Genomic DNA, 13,031 nt, shown 5'->3' with positions numbered 1-13,031 from the left:
ACATAAATTTTTTGGGGACACAAACCTATAATAGATATTTATACTCTATTTGAGCGATTGGATACTTTTTCCAACCTTAATAACTTTATTTCCTCAACTGTAATTATCATTTCGACATTATGCTTTTAATTTCATGGCTTTTTTTGAAAAGAGCTTTTACTTACCTTATTTATTTTCTATATAATCTCTGAATTTTTTAATTTTAAAATTTCAGCATTTTATGTTTGTATGTATATGTGTATGAATATTTAAATTCTATTCAAAACACATTTATTCGGACATATATTTATTTTTGTTATATTTACTTTTATATGATATAATATAATATTACTTCTTAGTGGCAGGCTTTTAAAATTTTAGTCATATAGAATTATTAATAAGCTAAATAAATTCAGGGATATTACGAATTTTTAGTCTCTGCTTGGGACTAGGTTAACCAACAACTAGGTATTCAAAGAGATTTAACTTTATCAATTATTAAAGATTTCAGCAATTTTTAGATTAGAAGAGGTAATGAGCACTTTAAATTTAGTTTTTTCCTGCATGTCACAGAAAAACCAAGGTAAGCTACTTCCTTTTTTGTTTTATATTTTTTATGTTTTGCTTCATTTTCAATTTTTGTTTTCTAGATTCAAAGTAAAATCAGGCTTACATTTACTAAAAAAATATATTATCATGTCTTCGGATTAGGGATATTGCCCTGAAAGGGTTTGTTTGTGAAAGAAATAAAGGAGTGCACTGAAGTGGTGGTGGGTGTTTTTTCTGGGTGCAATAAGTTTTTGAGAAGGTTAGCCTCAATAGAACACAGATCAAGAAGAGACAAACAGATTTGGAACACCATGGTTTATTCTTAGCTTGATATTTTATTCCTTGACTTGACCATCCTCTTACTTCTTTGTAACAAATGCAATTCTTTTGAAGGAGTCACTGAAGGCCTGTCTCACTTGTTTGTTTCTCAGAGTGTAAATGAATGGGTTCAGCATGGGAGCAATGGATGTCATTAGCAGTGTCACACCTTTATTAATAGCCACTGATTGCTTTGCTGAAGGATTGACATAGATAAAGATACAGCTGCCATAGGTGATGGAAACCACAATCATGTGGGAAGAACAGGTGGAAAAGGCCCTTCTTCTCTGATGGGCAGAAGGGAACCTTAGAATGGTCTTGACAATGTATATGTAGGACAGAACAACACATATAAGGGTCAGAATGAAAGTGAGCACAGCACAGACAATAACTAATTGCTCTATGAGCCATGTGTCTGAGCAAGAAATCTTCAGGATAGGAGGTGCATCACAGACAAAATAATCAATCACATTTGAGTCACAGAATTTCAAGTTTAGCAACAAAGTAAGTGGTGGGAATATGATCAATAAGCCAGCCATCCAACAGCAGAGGACAAGTGTCTTGCAGACTCTGCTGCTCATGATGGTCACATAATGCAGTGGTTTGCAGATGGCCACGTAGCGGTCATAGGACATGATAGCCAGAAGGAAAAATTCTGTCACTCCAAAGACATCAATGAAAAATACTTGAATCACACAAATATTATAAGTAATTGATCTGTCACCTGTTGCTATATTGTACAAATATCTAGGAATACAAGCAGATGTGAATGAAATTTCTAAAAAGGCAAAATTTTGTAGGAAAAAGTACATGGGTGTTTTGAGGTGGGAGTCCACTAAAGTGAGGGATATGATGGTCAGATTTCCACTTATGCTCAACATATACGTGAGAAGTAGAAAAATGAAAATTGGAATCGGAAGTTTTGGGTCATCTGTCAGTCCCAGCAGGATAAAGGTTGTTATTGTGTGGTTTTTCATCACTGACTTCTAAATTTTATTCAATATTCGTGTTAGTTCTAGAGATATTTTAAGTGAATAGAATAGTATCAAAGTCAGAGAGTGATAAACAATGACTACTAGGGACGGCACACTTGTCTGACAATTTGTTGCATTGTGGTGGCTTGGGTGTTGCTATCATGCTTGTGGTTGCTATGCCACCAGTATTTCACATACCAGCAGGGTCACCCACGGTGGAGAGGTTTCAGTGGAGCTTCCAGAGTAAGATAGGCTAGGAAGAAAGGCCTTGTGATTTACTTCAGAAAATTAGTCAATCAAAACCTTTGGATCACAACAGAATATTATCCAAATCACTTGCTATCAGGAGGGATCAATTGTTAGAGCAGGAATGAGGGCAGGGAGACTTTTGGTTAAATGGATTAGCACAGTAGCTGCAAAGATGTACTAGAATACACCAGCAACTGTGAGGGTGACGCAGATCTGGACATTTCCCTCCATTGCCTACAAGATCGCCATGAGTCAGAGTCAACTCATTGGCAGCTAATTACAACAAAAACTGAGGACTGCAAACTAATGCATATATAGTTTCCTCTATTTATTGGTAACTAATATTGTCAATACTCTGATGAACTTGGCTACTCAACTGTTTGTTTTAATTTTTTGTATTTTTTTATGACAGATTTTTAAAAATATTCAAAAAATCAATCTACCATTAAAACAACCGTTTCTATTTCACATTTTTAATCAATACTCAGGATTGGATTTTCCCACATGATTAGATTTGACCCACAATATGATGTGAGTCAACAAATTATACCTTCTTTTTACATCCAGGAATTATTCCCAATTTAAAGGTATTTTTTTTTTTTTTTTATTTAAACCTAATCATGTTTCATGTCTTTCCTTTAAGACTTGATGCTTGATAAAATGTGAGTGTGTAACAAAGAATTTGGTGCCCTTACATAAAAAAAAAACCTTTGTTAATCCCTCAGCAGCTTGTGTTTTCTAATCCCTCACTATGACAAAGCATGTGCTTATGTGGCTTTGTTCTGTGTCTTAATGCAACTGTCACATGACTGGATTACTCCCTTGGCTCTTTCTATGATTCCCTGATAGTCTGTGTTTACCCTCAATATCCACTGGTATACACAATGCAGAGAGTATTTTAATGCACAGTTCGTTTGGCGTAATGAAGAAATGTTTGGTCCAAGGATACACAACTGGGAAAAAAAAAGACAAAAAACATGTTTCTCTTATGTTTTTAGTATATTTAAGTAAGTATGGCGCACAGTCTCATACCTTGTTATCATTATCACCAAGTTCAAAATCAAGCAGAATACTACATATGCTCTCCAAGCACTGCCTGTCTTCACTCACTTCCTGGGTCTTACCTGCACCGGTGATTAAGGGCAGACCTTCTGCAGCCAAATCTTTACAGTTCAATACCTGGCTTTCCACTTACATGTGTAAGATCTTGGGCAAGGTTTCAACCTCTCAGGCTCCAGTTTTTGTGCTGAAAATGTAGGATAATAACAGTATCTACAACATACAGTTAAAGTGATTAAAAAGGTAATACAGATAACACATATATAAAACAATACGGTACATAGCAAGTACTACATACATGTCAGCTCTTACTATTTTCTGGTTTCTCACAGATAATTCATGTAATGTGATCTCAAAATTACAAACCCAAAGTAAATTTTATGCTCTGTGTATCCTATATCTTCCTACTCTGACTTTATGTCTCTTATAATAAAACTAATAGATTATCGAAAACTTACCATTTGATAAGTCTTATAATAAGCACTTCACATAGATCGTCTGTCTGTAAAAAGAACAACAACAACACCTCCCTTCCTATTCTTTCCCCTTCTCCACTCATTTTTACTCCTCGTTCTCCCAAATTGTGTGGACACATCTACTTGTTCATGATTTTCAGCCTGAGCTTCATCCCAGTAGACAATCTTCTAAAATGCTATTATCTGTGTCGACTGGCCCGCATTTATAGCTGTCACTTTTATCTGAGCGGTTCCTCTGAGAAAGTCAGATTGTTGAATCAGGTGACTATCATTTTTTTTACTGGGAGAGCTACCACAACTAACACAATCTTATACTTACAGTGAGTGCCTAAGAAATATTTGTTGTATAAATACACTTATCTAGTTCATTTGCAGACATATTCGAAGCTGTTTTCTGTCCTATTTGAATTCCATTTTGTAACTGCTTTGCTACTGGTTTTAATTATTTAAATTTCTAAGGTTCTATATTTAACATTGAGATTTTATTTTGTATTTGAATCAGGACTTTTGCTAGTGAATAAAGTCATACCATGAATAAAGCCATGCCAACTATTACCCTCTCTGCTTATGTTATTACCTTCTTTGCTGACCAAACTGTTAACTGGCATCCCTCCTTGCTTTACTGCCAAGCTGATAAATAGTTGAATCTTTGTTGATTGCTATTTGTGTTTGCTTGAAGATTCTGTTAGTAAGATATTCAAACCAGCGTTAAAAAAAAAAAAAAAAAACTCAAAGATTTCCGGATCTAGTTACATCTGATTTTGGTAAATTACATCAGTTTGCTTCTCAGAGAAAATTACTATGCATAGCTCCCAAAGTTGAAAGTAAGTGAAATCGTAACCACAGTGTTTACTCTTCTGAGGGTTAGTAACAGCTTTGGCTGATTGTTTAAAGGCAATATTTCTAACTGCTGATCTGATGAAGGGGACCCCCTTAGAAAGGACTTGTGTGGGATCTGCTTATCTTTCTGCTTAGGAACCTCACTTACCCTCACTGGTTCTCTGGACGGACCTACAACTCTGAGTTTTTTCATTTCCAGCACAATGGAGAAGACTGTGTAAAGAAGGACTTTGTCCCTTTCATGCCTAGGAAATATGTCCTAGCTCTTTTGGTTGAAAAAAAAAAACATTGTTCAAACATTTACCTCCTCTGGTTTTGAAAGAGTTGATTCTATGACCTCTCTGGATAGGGTAAGGGACTTTTACACAAGATTTACATTTGATTTATTTGCTAAACCTTAAGCTAAATAATAAACAAATGGGTCCTTGGTGACTCAAGCTCAGAAATCACTGATGAGTCCTTTTTATAATGAATTCGGGCAAAAATCCAGCAAGGTGCACCAGTGGGGACAGTGTTCTGAGAGACACAAAGAGGCAACAATAGCAACAGACTGGCCAAGATACTACAGAAAAAAAATTAGGGGGTAAGGAACAAGTCTGCTTTTCCTGTTTTTTTCTTTTGTACCACCTAAGCTGTCTGATAAGTGGTAGAAAAAATGCAGGAAAGGCAGATTTCTTGACTTCCTCATTGCCATTTTTTTTCCTCAAATATTAAAAAAGATAACAAAACTGGATAATATTAGAAAACTCAAAGCTAGTAATAATTCTTTTTAAAATTTAAGGAAACGTGTTTTTTGTATATTTATAAAACAACATGCTTTACATTTGTAACCTGTAATCATATCAATAATCATAGAAGTGTTGCACCATACATAATATGTGTTCTGGGGTATCCCATTTGTATTTTTAAACCAATCTTATTAGTTATAAGCACATGTGCAGTTTTCCTTATTATTAAAAAGTGTTTCATAGTATTCAATTGCACGATTCTATCGTATTCTCATAGGAATCCCCCGGGTAGTACAATGGGTTTAGTGCTCTACTTCTAGCTGGAAGATTGAAGTTCAAACCCACCCAGAGGTGCCTTGGGAGACAGGCCTGGGTTCTGCTTTGGAAAGGCCAGGGCCTTGAAAATCCTATGGGGCAGTTCTACTCTATATACATGGCATTGCTTTGAGAAGGAATCGACTTGGTGGCAATTAAAAACAACATCATATTCTCATATATTTTCCTTACTATGTCTTTTTCACAACAAATAGTTTCTAGAGAAAGCACATTCAGATGAAATTCTAGAAGTGGTCTATCATCATCGAAATATATTCACATTTCAAAGATTTTAGATTAAGTTACCTAAAAACCTTCAGAAAGATAATACCAAATTATATAGCTAGAGTGTTTCTATGGGTCTATACTTATATCCATACCTAGTTTGAAATGTATGCCCATGTTTTATGGCTGTGTATGATGTGAACTTTTTTCATTAGTTTGTCATTTGTTTTAATTTTGTGTTATTACAGTTTTGATATATGGAAACTGGTAAAACTGGTACTACCTTTTGAAATTTTGTATTTTTACCTTTTTCTAAAAAGTTGTATATTTTCATGTTAATTTCTATGAATTTTATATACTATTGCTATTTTAATAAGGTCTTGCTTTTTAATAAGAAAGATTTTTTTGTTAATCTTAATTTTATACTTTTCTACCTATCTAAAATTTATTTGCTTCTTCAGAATTTACCTATTTCACTGTTGCATTTTTTCTAGTGGTTACCCTGAATATTTGACACAAATATTTAAGACTTTTTAAAATATCAGTTTTTTTTTTCTTAGAGATAGTCCCTCTTTTTATCCTCCTCCCAAAGAGGAAAGATGCTTAGCATATTTTTTTGTACACTTTATTGTTACTATCCTCTTCTTCCCCTTTCACCACTTTTTAAGATATGGTTATACAGGGCTTCACATCAAGAGAGTTATATACTTTTTTTTAAACAATAAACTTAATTTTGGATGTTGTTGTATATAGTTTAATGTCAAGACATGTGTACTTCCTTTCCAGAATAAACACTTCCTTCCATGTTCACTTCTGCTTTTCATGCGTAGTGATTTCTTGAGATTGTTTGTGAATAGTGAGTTTTTGTTCATCTTGGGGATTTTTTTTTTTTTTTGCCTCATTTATGAATAATTTTTGGCTTTATTTGCCTTGTCTGAAACACTTTTTCGAAGTAATTTGAAATTAGAGGAGAGCGGGAAGAACGAAAGAGTAACTGATAACGAATAAGAAATAGATCAAGAAAAAAATAGTAAGAGTGTGGTTTTAAATATATTTATGGTAGTAATTACAGGTAATGATGTGTTAGAGATGCCAGACTACAGCGAACGCAAAACTCAACCATAAAATGTTCACGAGAGACCCCAGATAACCATTTGTTATTTGTGAGAACATTTTGTGTAAGCAAACAAGATGATTAAAAGGATAAAAAATTATGGCAACATTTATTGCGCAAAAACTAACCAAAAGAAGACTGCAGTTACTATACCATAATCAGGCAAAGGAGACTTTAAGCACCAAATTCTACAAGAGGTAAAGAGATCCATTTTATAATGACAAAAGGATCAATCTAACAAGAAGACATAACAATTGTAATTTTGTAAGCATCTTACAGATTCACAGCATATAAAGCCAAAGTTGTCAGATCTAAAAGAAGAAAACCCAATTCACTACCATTGCTGGATATTGGAACACAGCTTTCTTAGTAAAAGAGTAGAAAAGCAAAAATCAGCTAGGATACAGATGATTTGAATAACTTGAAATTAAAGCCATGTTTAGAGCAGTAATCTTAACAAATGCTGAATATATATCTTTTCTAATACACATGTAGCATTTATTAAAAGAATCCGTAGGCAAGGCAATAACAAAAATCTCAACAATTTCAAAATAATAAAAAAGCATTGAAGTGTTACAGGGCATGGTTTCTGACCAGGGTGGAATCGAACTAGAAATCAATAGCAGAAAGACGTTGCTGCTGTTGGGTGCTGTTGAGTCATTTCCGACTCACAGCAACTCCATGTGACAGAACAGAACTGTCCCATAGGGTTTTCCTGGCTGTAATCTTTACCGAAACACATCACCAGGCCTTCCTACTGCAGAGCTGCTGGGCTGGTTCCAAATACCAACCTTACAGTTAGTAGCCGAGTGCTTAACCATTGCGCCAGTAGGGGTCTACAGCATTGTCTGACATGCTGTATTTCACCTAGTTATAGTTTTGCCTTAATAAAATCACATGCCTATTTTGCAGTTTTCATGAGTTAAACAATGCCTACATTTTGAATATGTACACATTTCTAAGATGCCTCTTGAGGACATCTTGGAGCTCAAGTACGTATTGCTGGAGTGTCACAAAATATAAGAAGCATGAGTGGTAAAGCTGGATAAAAATGGATTTGCATCCTAACTGCACCACTCACTAGAATTATTTTGTTCTCCTGAGTTTCAACTTACCTACCTGTGAAGTACAGGCATATTTAAACAACTTACTTTTACAGGGGTTTAAAAAGCAAAACAAAGCAAACAAACTAAAAAATAACAAATTATGCAATTAAAGAAACAGTTTTCAATTGTTAGTTTCCGCAAAACAAAACTAGTCACATCATAAAAGCCCATTGCCATTGAATGGATTTCGACCAATAGTAACCCTATTACAGAGAGTAGAAACGCCCCCTAGGGTTTCCAATGCTGTAATCTTTCCAAGACCGTCAAATCTTTCCCTCCCAGAACAGCTGTGGTTTTAAACCTGTGACCTTTTGGTTAGCAGCTGAGCACTTAATGTTTGTGCCACCAGGGCTTCTACAATCCAACCCAGCAATTGCACTTTTGAATATTTATCCCAGAATTAAGGAAACTTATATTACATTACATGAAAGTTTATATATGGAATTTGATAGAAGCTTACTTTTAATAGCCAAAACCTGGAAACGATGCAGCTATCCTACAATAAAGAAACAGTTAAACAAACTGTGATACATCTATACATGGAATATCACTCAGAAATAAAAAGGAATAGACAGTCAAAACGTGTAACAACTCAAATGAATCTCCAGTAAATTTTGCTGAGTGAAAAAATATAATCTGAAAGGGATATATAGTAGATGATTGCACATGATTTTCTTCTTGAAATAACAGTATTATAAACCTGGTGAACAGATTAGTGGATTTTAGCTAGCTGATAAGGGATAGGTCAGGCAGTAGGAGGGGGGGAAATGAGTGTCATTATAAAAGGGCAAAACAGATCATTTAGGTGACAGAACTATTTTGTGTCTTGACTGTGTACTGGCTACATAAATGTACATATGTGGTAAAATTGCATAGAACTGAACATGCACAAATTCAAAGAGTTGCATTAAAACTGGTGAAGTCTGAATTAGGGTACATATGGTATTAATGAAAATTTCCTGTTTGTCATACTGTACTATGGTTATGCAGAATGTTAACGTTTAGTGAGACGGAGTGAACCATCTGGGGCATTTCTCTGATTTATTACTTACAACTGCATGTGAATCTACAATTATCTCAAAATAGAAAGTATGATTTTGTGTGCTCAGTTACTTAAAAAAAGTGATAGGTCTGTAGTGAAAGGCAGCTGCTATTATCATTTTTCTTAAAATACCAACATAAATATCTTTACCAATACTCTTAACTCGATATTTGAAGATCACCTGTAATATTAATCCTACTTTCTTCATGCCATTTTATTCTCTGCTTTATTTTTAAAGTCCGAATTAATTTATTTGCATTTTTTTTTTAAATTGGTCTCCTTTTGTGGGAGATGTTCTTTCAACATATTCGAGGTTTGCCTACTACGTACCAGATATTTTGCTGACTGGCTTAAAAACACAAGTGAAAAACAGACAAGTTTTCTGCCTTCATAGCCCTATACTACCTACTGAGGAACATGAACAAGAAAAACGAAAACGTTCAATGTGTTGAGTTTTGTGATGTGTTATGTGATTATATTACCCAGATAAAAAATGAGGGGAAGAAAATTTTAAGCAGAGGCAAAAAGAACATGAGTCATTTAACGAATTGTTATGTAGAGTTATTTTATTTTATTTTTTTGAGGATAATTAGTTTGGCACTGATTTTCCCTCTTCATTCATAAAAAATCAATTATTATTTTGGTTGTAATTTCTTTTTTCTTCATCTCTATCTCTCTTGTCCAATCACCATGCATTTTCCAGGATTACTTCTGGGTTTCTCTTTCTGGCGCTTTCATGTTTTCCGTTTTGTTATAGTAATTTGTATGTCTAATTTTTATAGACTCTATGTTTTTTCCTTCAATTTTTATTTCAGCATTGTCATGGATTGAATTGTCAGGGGAGAGAAAAAAAAACGTATAGCTTTATCGACACCATACAACATCGTATTACTGGTTCTTCCTTCTCACCATATTTCATTTGCAATTTATATTTTATCTATGCCTTGCATTTGATTTTTCCATATAGCTAGAACTGACTGCTAATATTTTGTAAGATCAAGTGCTCTTCCACACTCATAGACTGAGTTATAAAGCTGAATAGTAAAGCTTCTTGATCACTTTCATGTATTTCCTTAAAGTTTTGTTCTTTATAAAGTGAAAATATAACACAAGTAGTGTGGAGCTCACTATAGAGGCTCTAACCCTGGCGGCGTATGGTTAAGAGCTACAGCTACTAACCGAAAGGTTGGCAGTTCAAATCCACCTGGTGCTCCTTGGAAACCCTATAGGGCAGGTCTACTCTGTCCTATAGGGTTGCTATGAGCCGGAATCAACTCGGTTGCAATGTGTTTGAGTTTTTTTGCATAGAGGCTCTTCACATCCATTGCATAACATTTTGCGATCTAGCATTAATGCAATTTTAAAAATCATGTTTTGTTTATACAGCTTCCTTTTGTCACCACTTCCCCTGACTCTCTCTAATGATTTTCAGTTAAAAATTTAAACTTCTTTCCTACTCTGCTGCAGAAGATAAGGATCTTTTTATAAGAAATATATTGTATTTCTATACAACGTTAACATATGTGGAATCCAAAATGCATGTCGATGCATGACATCATCACAAGTAGTTTCAGCTTTTAATCTGTTTAGCCAAGATTGAAAAACACTCCCGACATATTATTATTGATACCACTAAAACAAAAAATTATTAGATTTCTCCAAGCCTACTTGCTTTCACTGTGACTCAGTTTTGTCATGTAAAAAATATTTTCTATATAAAGCACTTATAAAATTACCTGACTGATGATGATTTTTATTTTTCAGTCATCATACAGTCTTCAGAATATTGTAATCATCTTTTCATCCCCAACATTGTAATAAAACAGTTTACAGCAAAGTTTATCAAACTTCATTTTGCTATATAAGTTTAAGAAATTTCTAAGTGGAATGTGTTCTTTTTACCACACACTATTCATAACATTCACTCATATTTTACCTTAACACAACACACACTATTTTCTGTCATCTGTTTGCTTTCTAGTCTTACTTACTTTGGACATGTTGTCAGGAGAGACTAGTCTCTGAAGAATGACATCATGCATGGTAGAGGGTGAGCAAAAAAGAGGAAGACCCTCAACAAGATGGGTTGACACAGTGGCTGAGACTGTGGGCTCAAACACAGCAACAATTGTGAGGAGGGCGCCGGACTGGAGAGTGTTCCATTCTGTTGTACATAGAGTCGCTGTAAATCAGAAGTGACTTGATGACACCTATCAACAACAACAGCAACAATTTCTAGACATTTATTTCCTTTTGTGCCTTAATTAACTTGATAGTTGTCAGTTTTCTTCCTTAGTACTTTTTAATTCCTAACATACTCACTCTCTTTGGGCATTTTCTTGAACTGTTGATCTCCAAAAAATGATTGCTCTTCAGAATCTCAGTCATATAGCCAAACACTATGAAGTGCAAAATGTGAAATCCAAACATTTAAAGTCCACAATGGAACTCTTGATTTTCAAAGCTTCCGTCTTATTTCTTCTCTGTGTTCTTTATAATAAAAGTCATACGTGATATTTATTGACTTTAAAGGATTAATGTTGTTATTAAGACTTTAAAGGATTAATGTTGTTGTGCTAGATATTCAAATAAACTCTTTACATGAATTATCCATCTGCCCTCAAACTCTGTTTTCCCACTCCATCCCTGTGTCTAATATCCAATCCTAACTTGGGATACACATGTTTACTGGTTTTTAGTTTGAGTTTCCAGAAATTTGTGTGTGGGACTTACTTCTTCATATTACCAAGTTGTACTACTTCTAAATGAACCCCTGATCAATGTTGCTTAAAATAACCTTCTTAATGACAACACACTATTCAAGTTTAAAGCACTCTAAAATTGATATTTCATTAAAATTCACATTAGAACTCACATTTCTAAATTTTATACAGTTGGGAAAGGTTCATTTATTAAAGACAAATATGACCCAAGTTTCAAAAGAGAAAATGTAACTGTAATGACAGAATTTATCATACTCACCCTTCTGGCAGCTAATCATTGTCTTATTCTATGAGTTATTTAATTACAGCCATATTTATAGCTACAATTTGAAAATGAATGTAATGTTGGAAGCCAGCATGAGGATTTTTGGTCACTACTCATTGAATCTGGTCACTTCCCAAATCACAACAGCCTGGGATTTTCTTGAATTTTCTCTCAATTTCAAAGAATGGTGCATATGGAGTGACTGATAAAATGCACTCAATTGCATAAAATCCCTTACAATAGATGTGTCACTACCACAGGCTCAGAAAATATTTTCTTTCACTCCTCATCCCTGAAAAGAAAAGCTAGTTCCTTTGAAGTAGCTTTGGAAGGGTTGATATTCTGAACTACTTTGCTCAGAGAAGGGTTTTCCAGTCTCTAGTCTGATTTTTTTTATTTGTCAAATCTGCAACAAAACTAATAAACAAAAATGTCCTTAGTGACCAGGTTTAAAAATCACAAATGAATCACCTGTGTAATGAACTTTGGGGAAACAGTGGGGACATACCCTTTAGGGGCAGGGTATGGAATCAAAAGCATTTAAAACAGTAAGAATGTAGCTTGAAAAAAACAAAAACAGAAAAACCTTTTCTAGTTTGTCGTTTGTTTTAACTGGGTGTGATCATGTAAGGTATGAATTAAATGAAGATCATAGGTCTTAATTTTTTTACCAATTTTTCATAAAATATATGAATTATATATTCTTTAGACATTTGATTAGATAAGCAAAAACAGAAAAAATAAAGGGAAAACAACTAGGAAAATAGTTTAAAGTAGATGTCATAAAATCTGGTGTTTTTGAGCATATCTTTCCATAATTCTCTTGCTGGAAATATACCCACGCATGTAACATATAATATTTACAAATGAACAAATATTAAATTAAAAAATACTTATATATTAAGCTATATTAACCTTAAATTTATATGAACCTATTTATATAATTGGAGCTCTAGGGCATAGTGATTAAGTGCTATGCCTGCTAACCAAAAGGTCGGCAGTTTGAACCCTCCAACCGCTCCTTGGAAACTCTGTGGGGCAGCTATACCCTTTCCTACAGAGTCACTAT

The 13,031-nt window shown here is 34.2% G+C and overlaps 1 protein-coding gene across 1 annotated transcript; it reads right to left on the bottom strand.

Moving 5' to 3' along the window:
• Positions 1–828: 828 nt before the first annotated feature.
• On the bottom strand, positions 829–1,823 carry LOC135231368 (olfactory receptor 6C2-like). The gene has a single exon (XM_064285237.1). It carries the CDS (start codon positions 1,821–1,823, stop codon positions 888–890), a length of 936 nt encoding a protein of 311 aa, XP_064141307.1. The 3' UTR covers positions 829–887.
• Positions 1,824–13,031: the final 11,208 nt, after the last annotated feature.

Source organism: Loxodonta africana, chromosome 4 (assembly GCF_030014295.1).
Source record: "Loxodonta africana isolate mLoxAfr1 chromosome 4, mLoxAfr1.hap2, whole genome shotgun sequence".
Taxonomy (NCBI): Eukaryota; Metazoa; Chordata; class Mammalia; order Proboscidea; family Elephantidae; genus Loxodonta; species Loxodonta africana.
The sequence above is the reverse complement of the archived record's forward strand: the minus strand, read 5'-3'. Positions and strand labels throughout refer to the sequence as shown.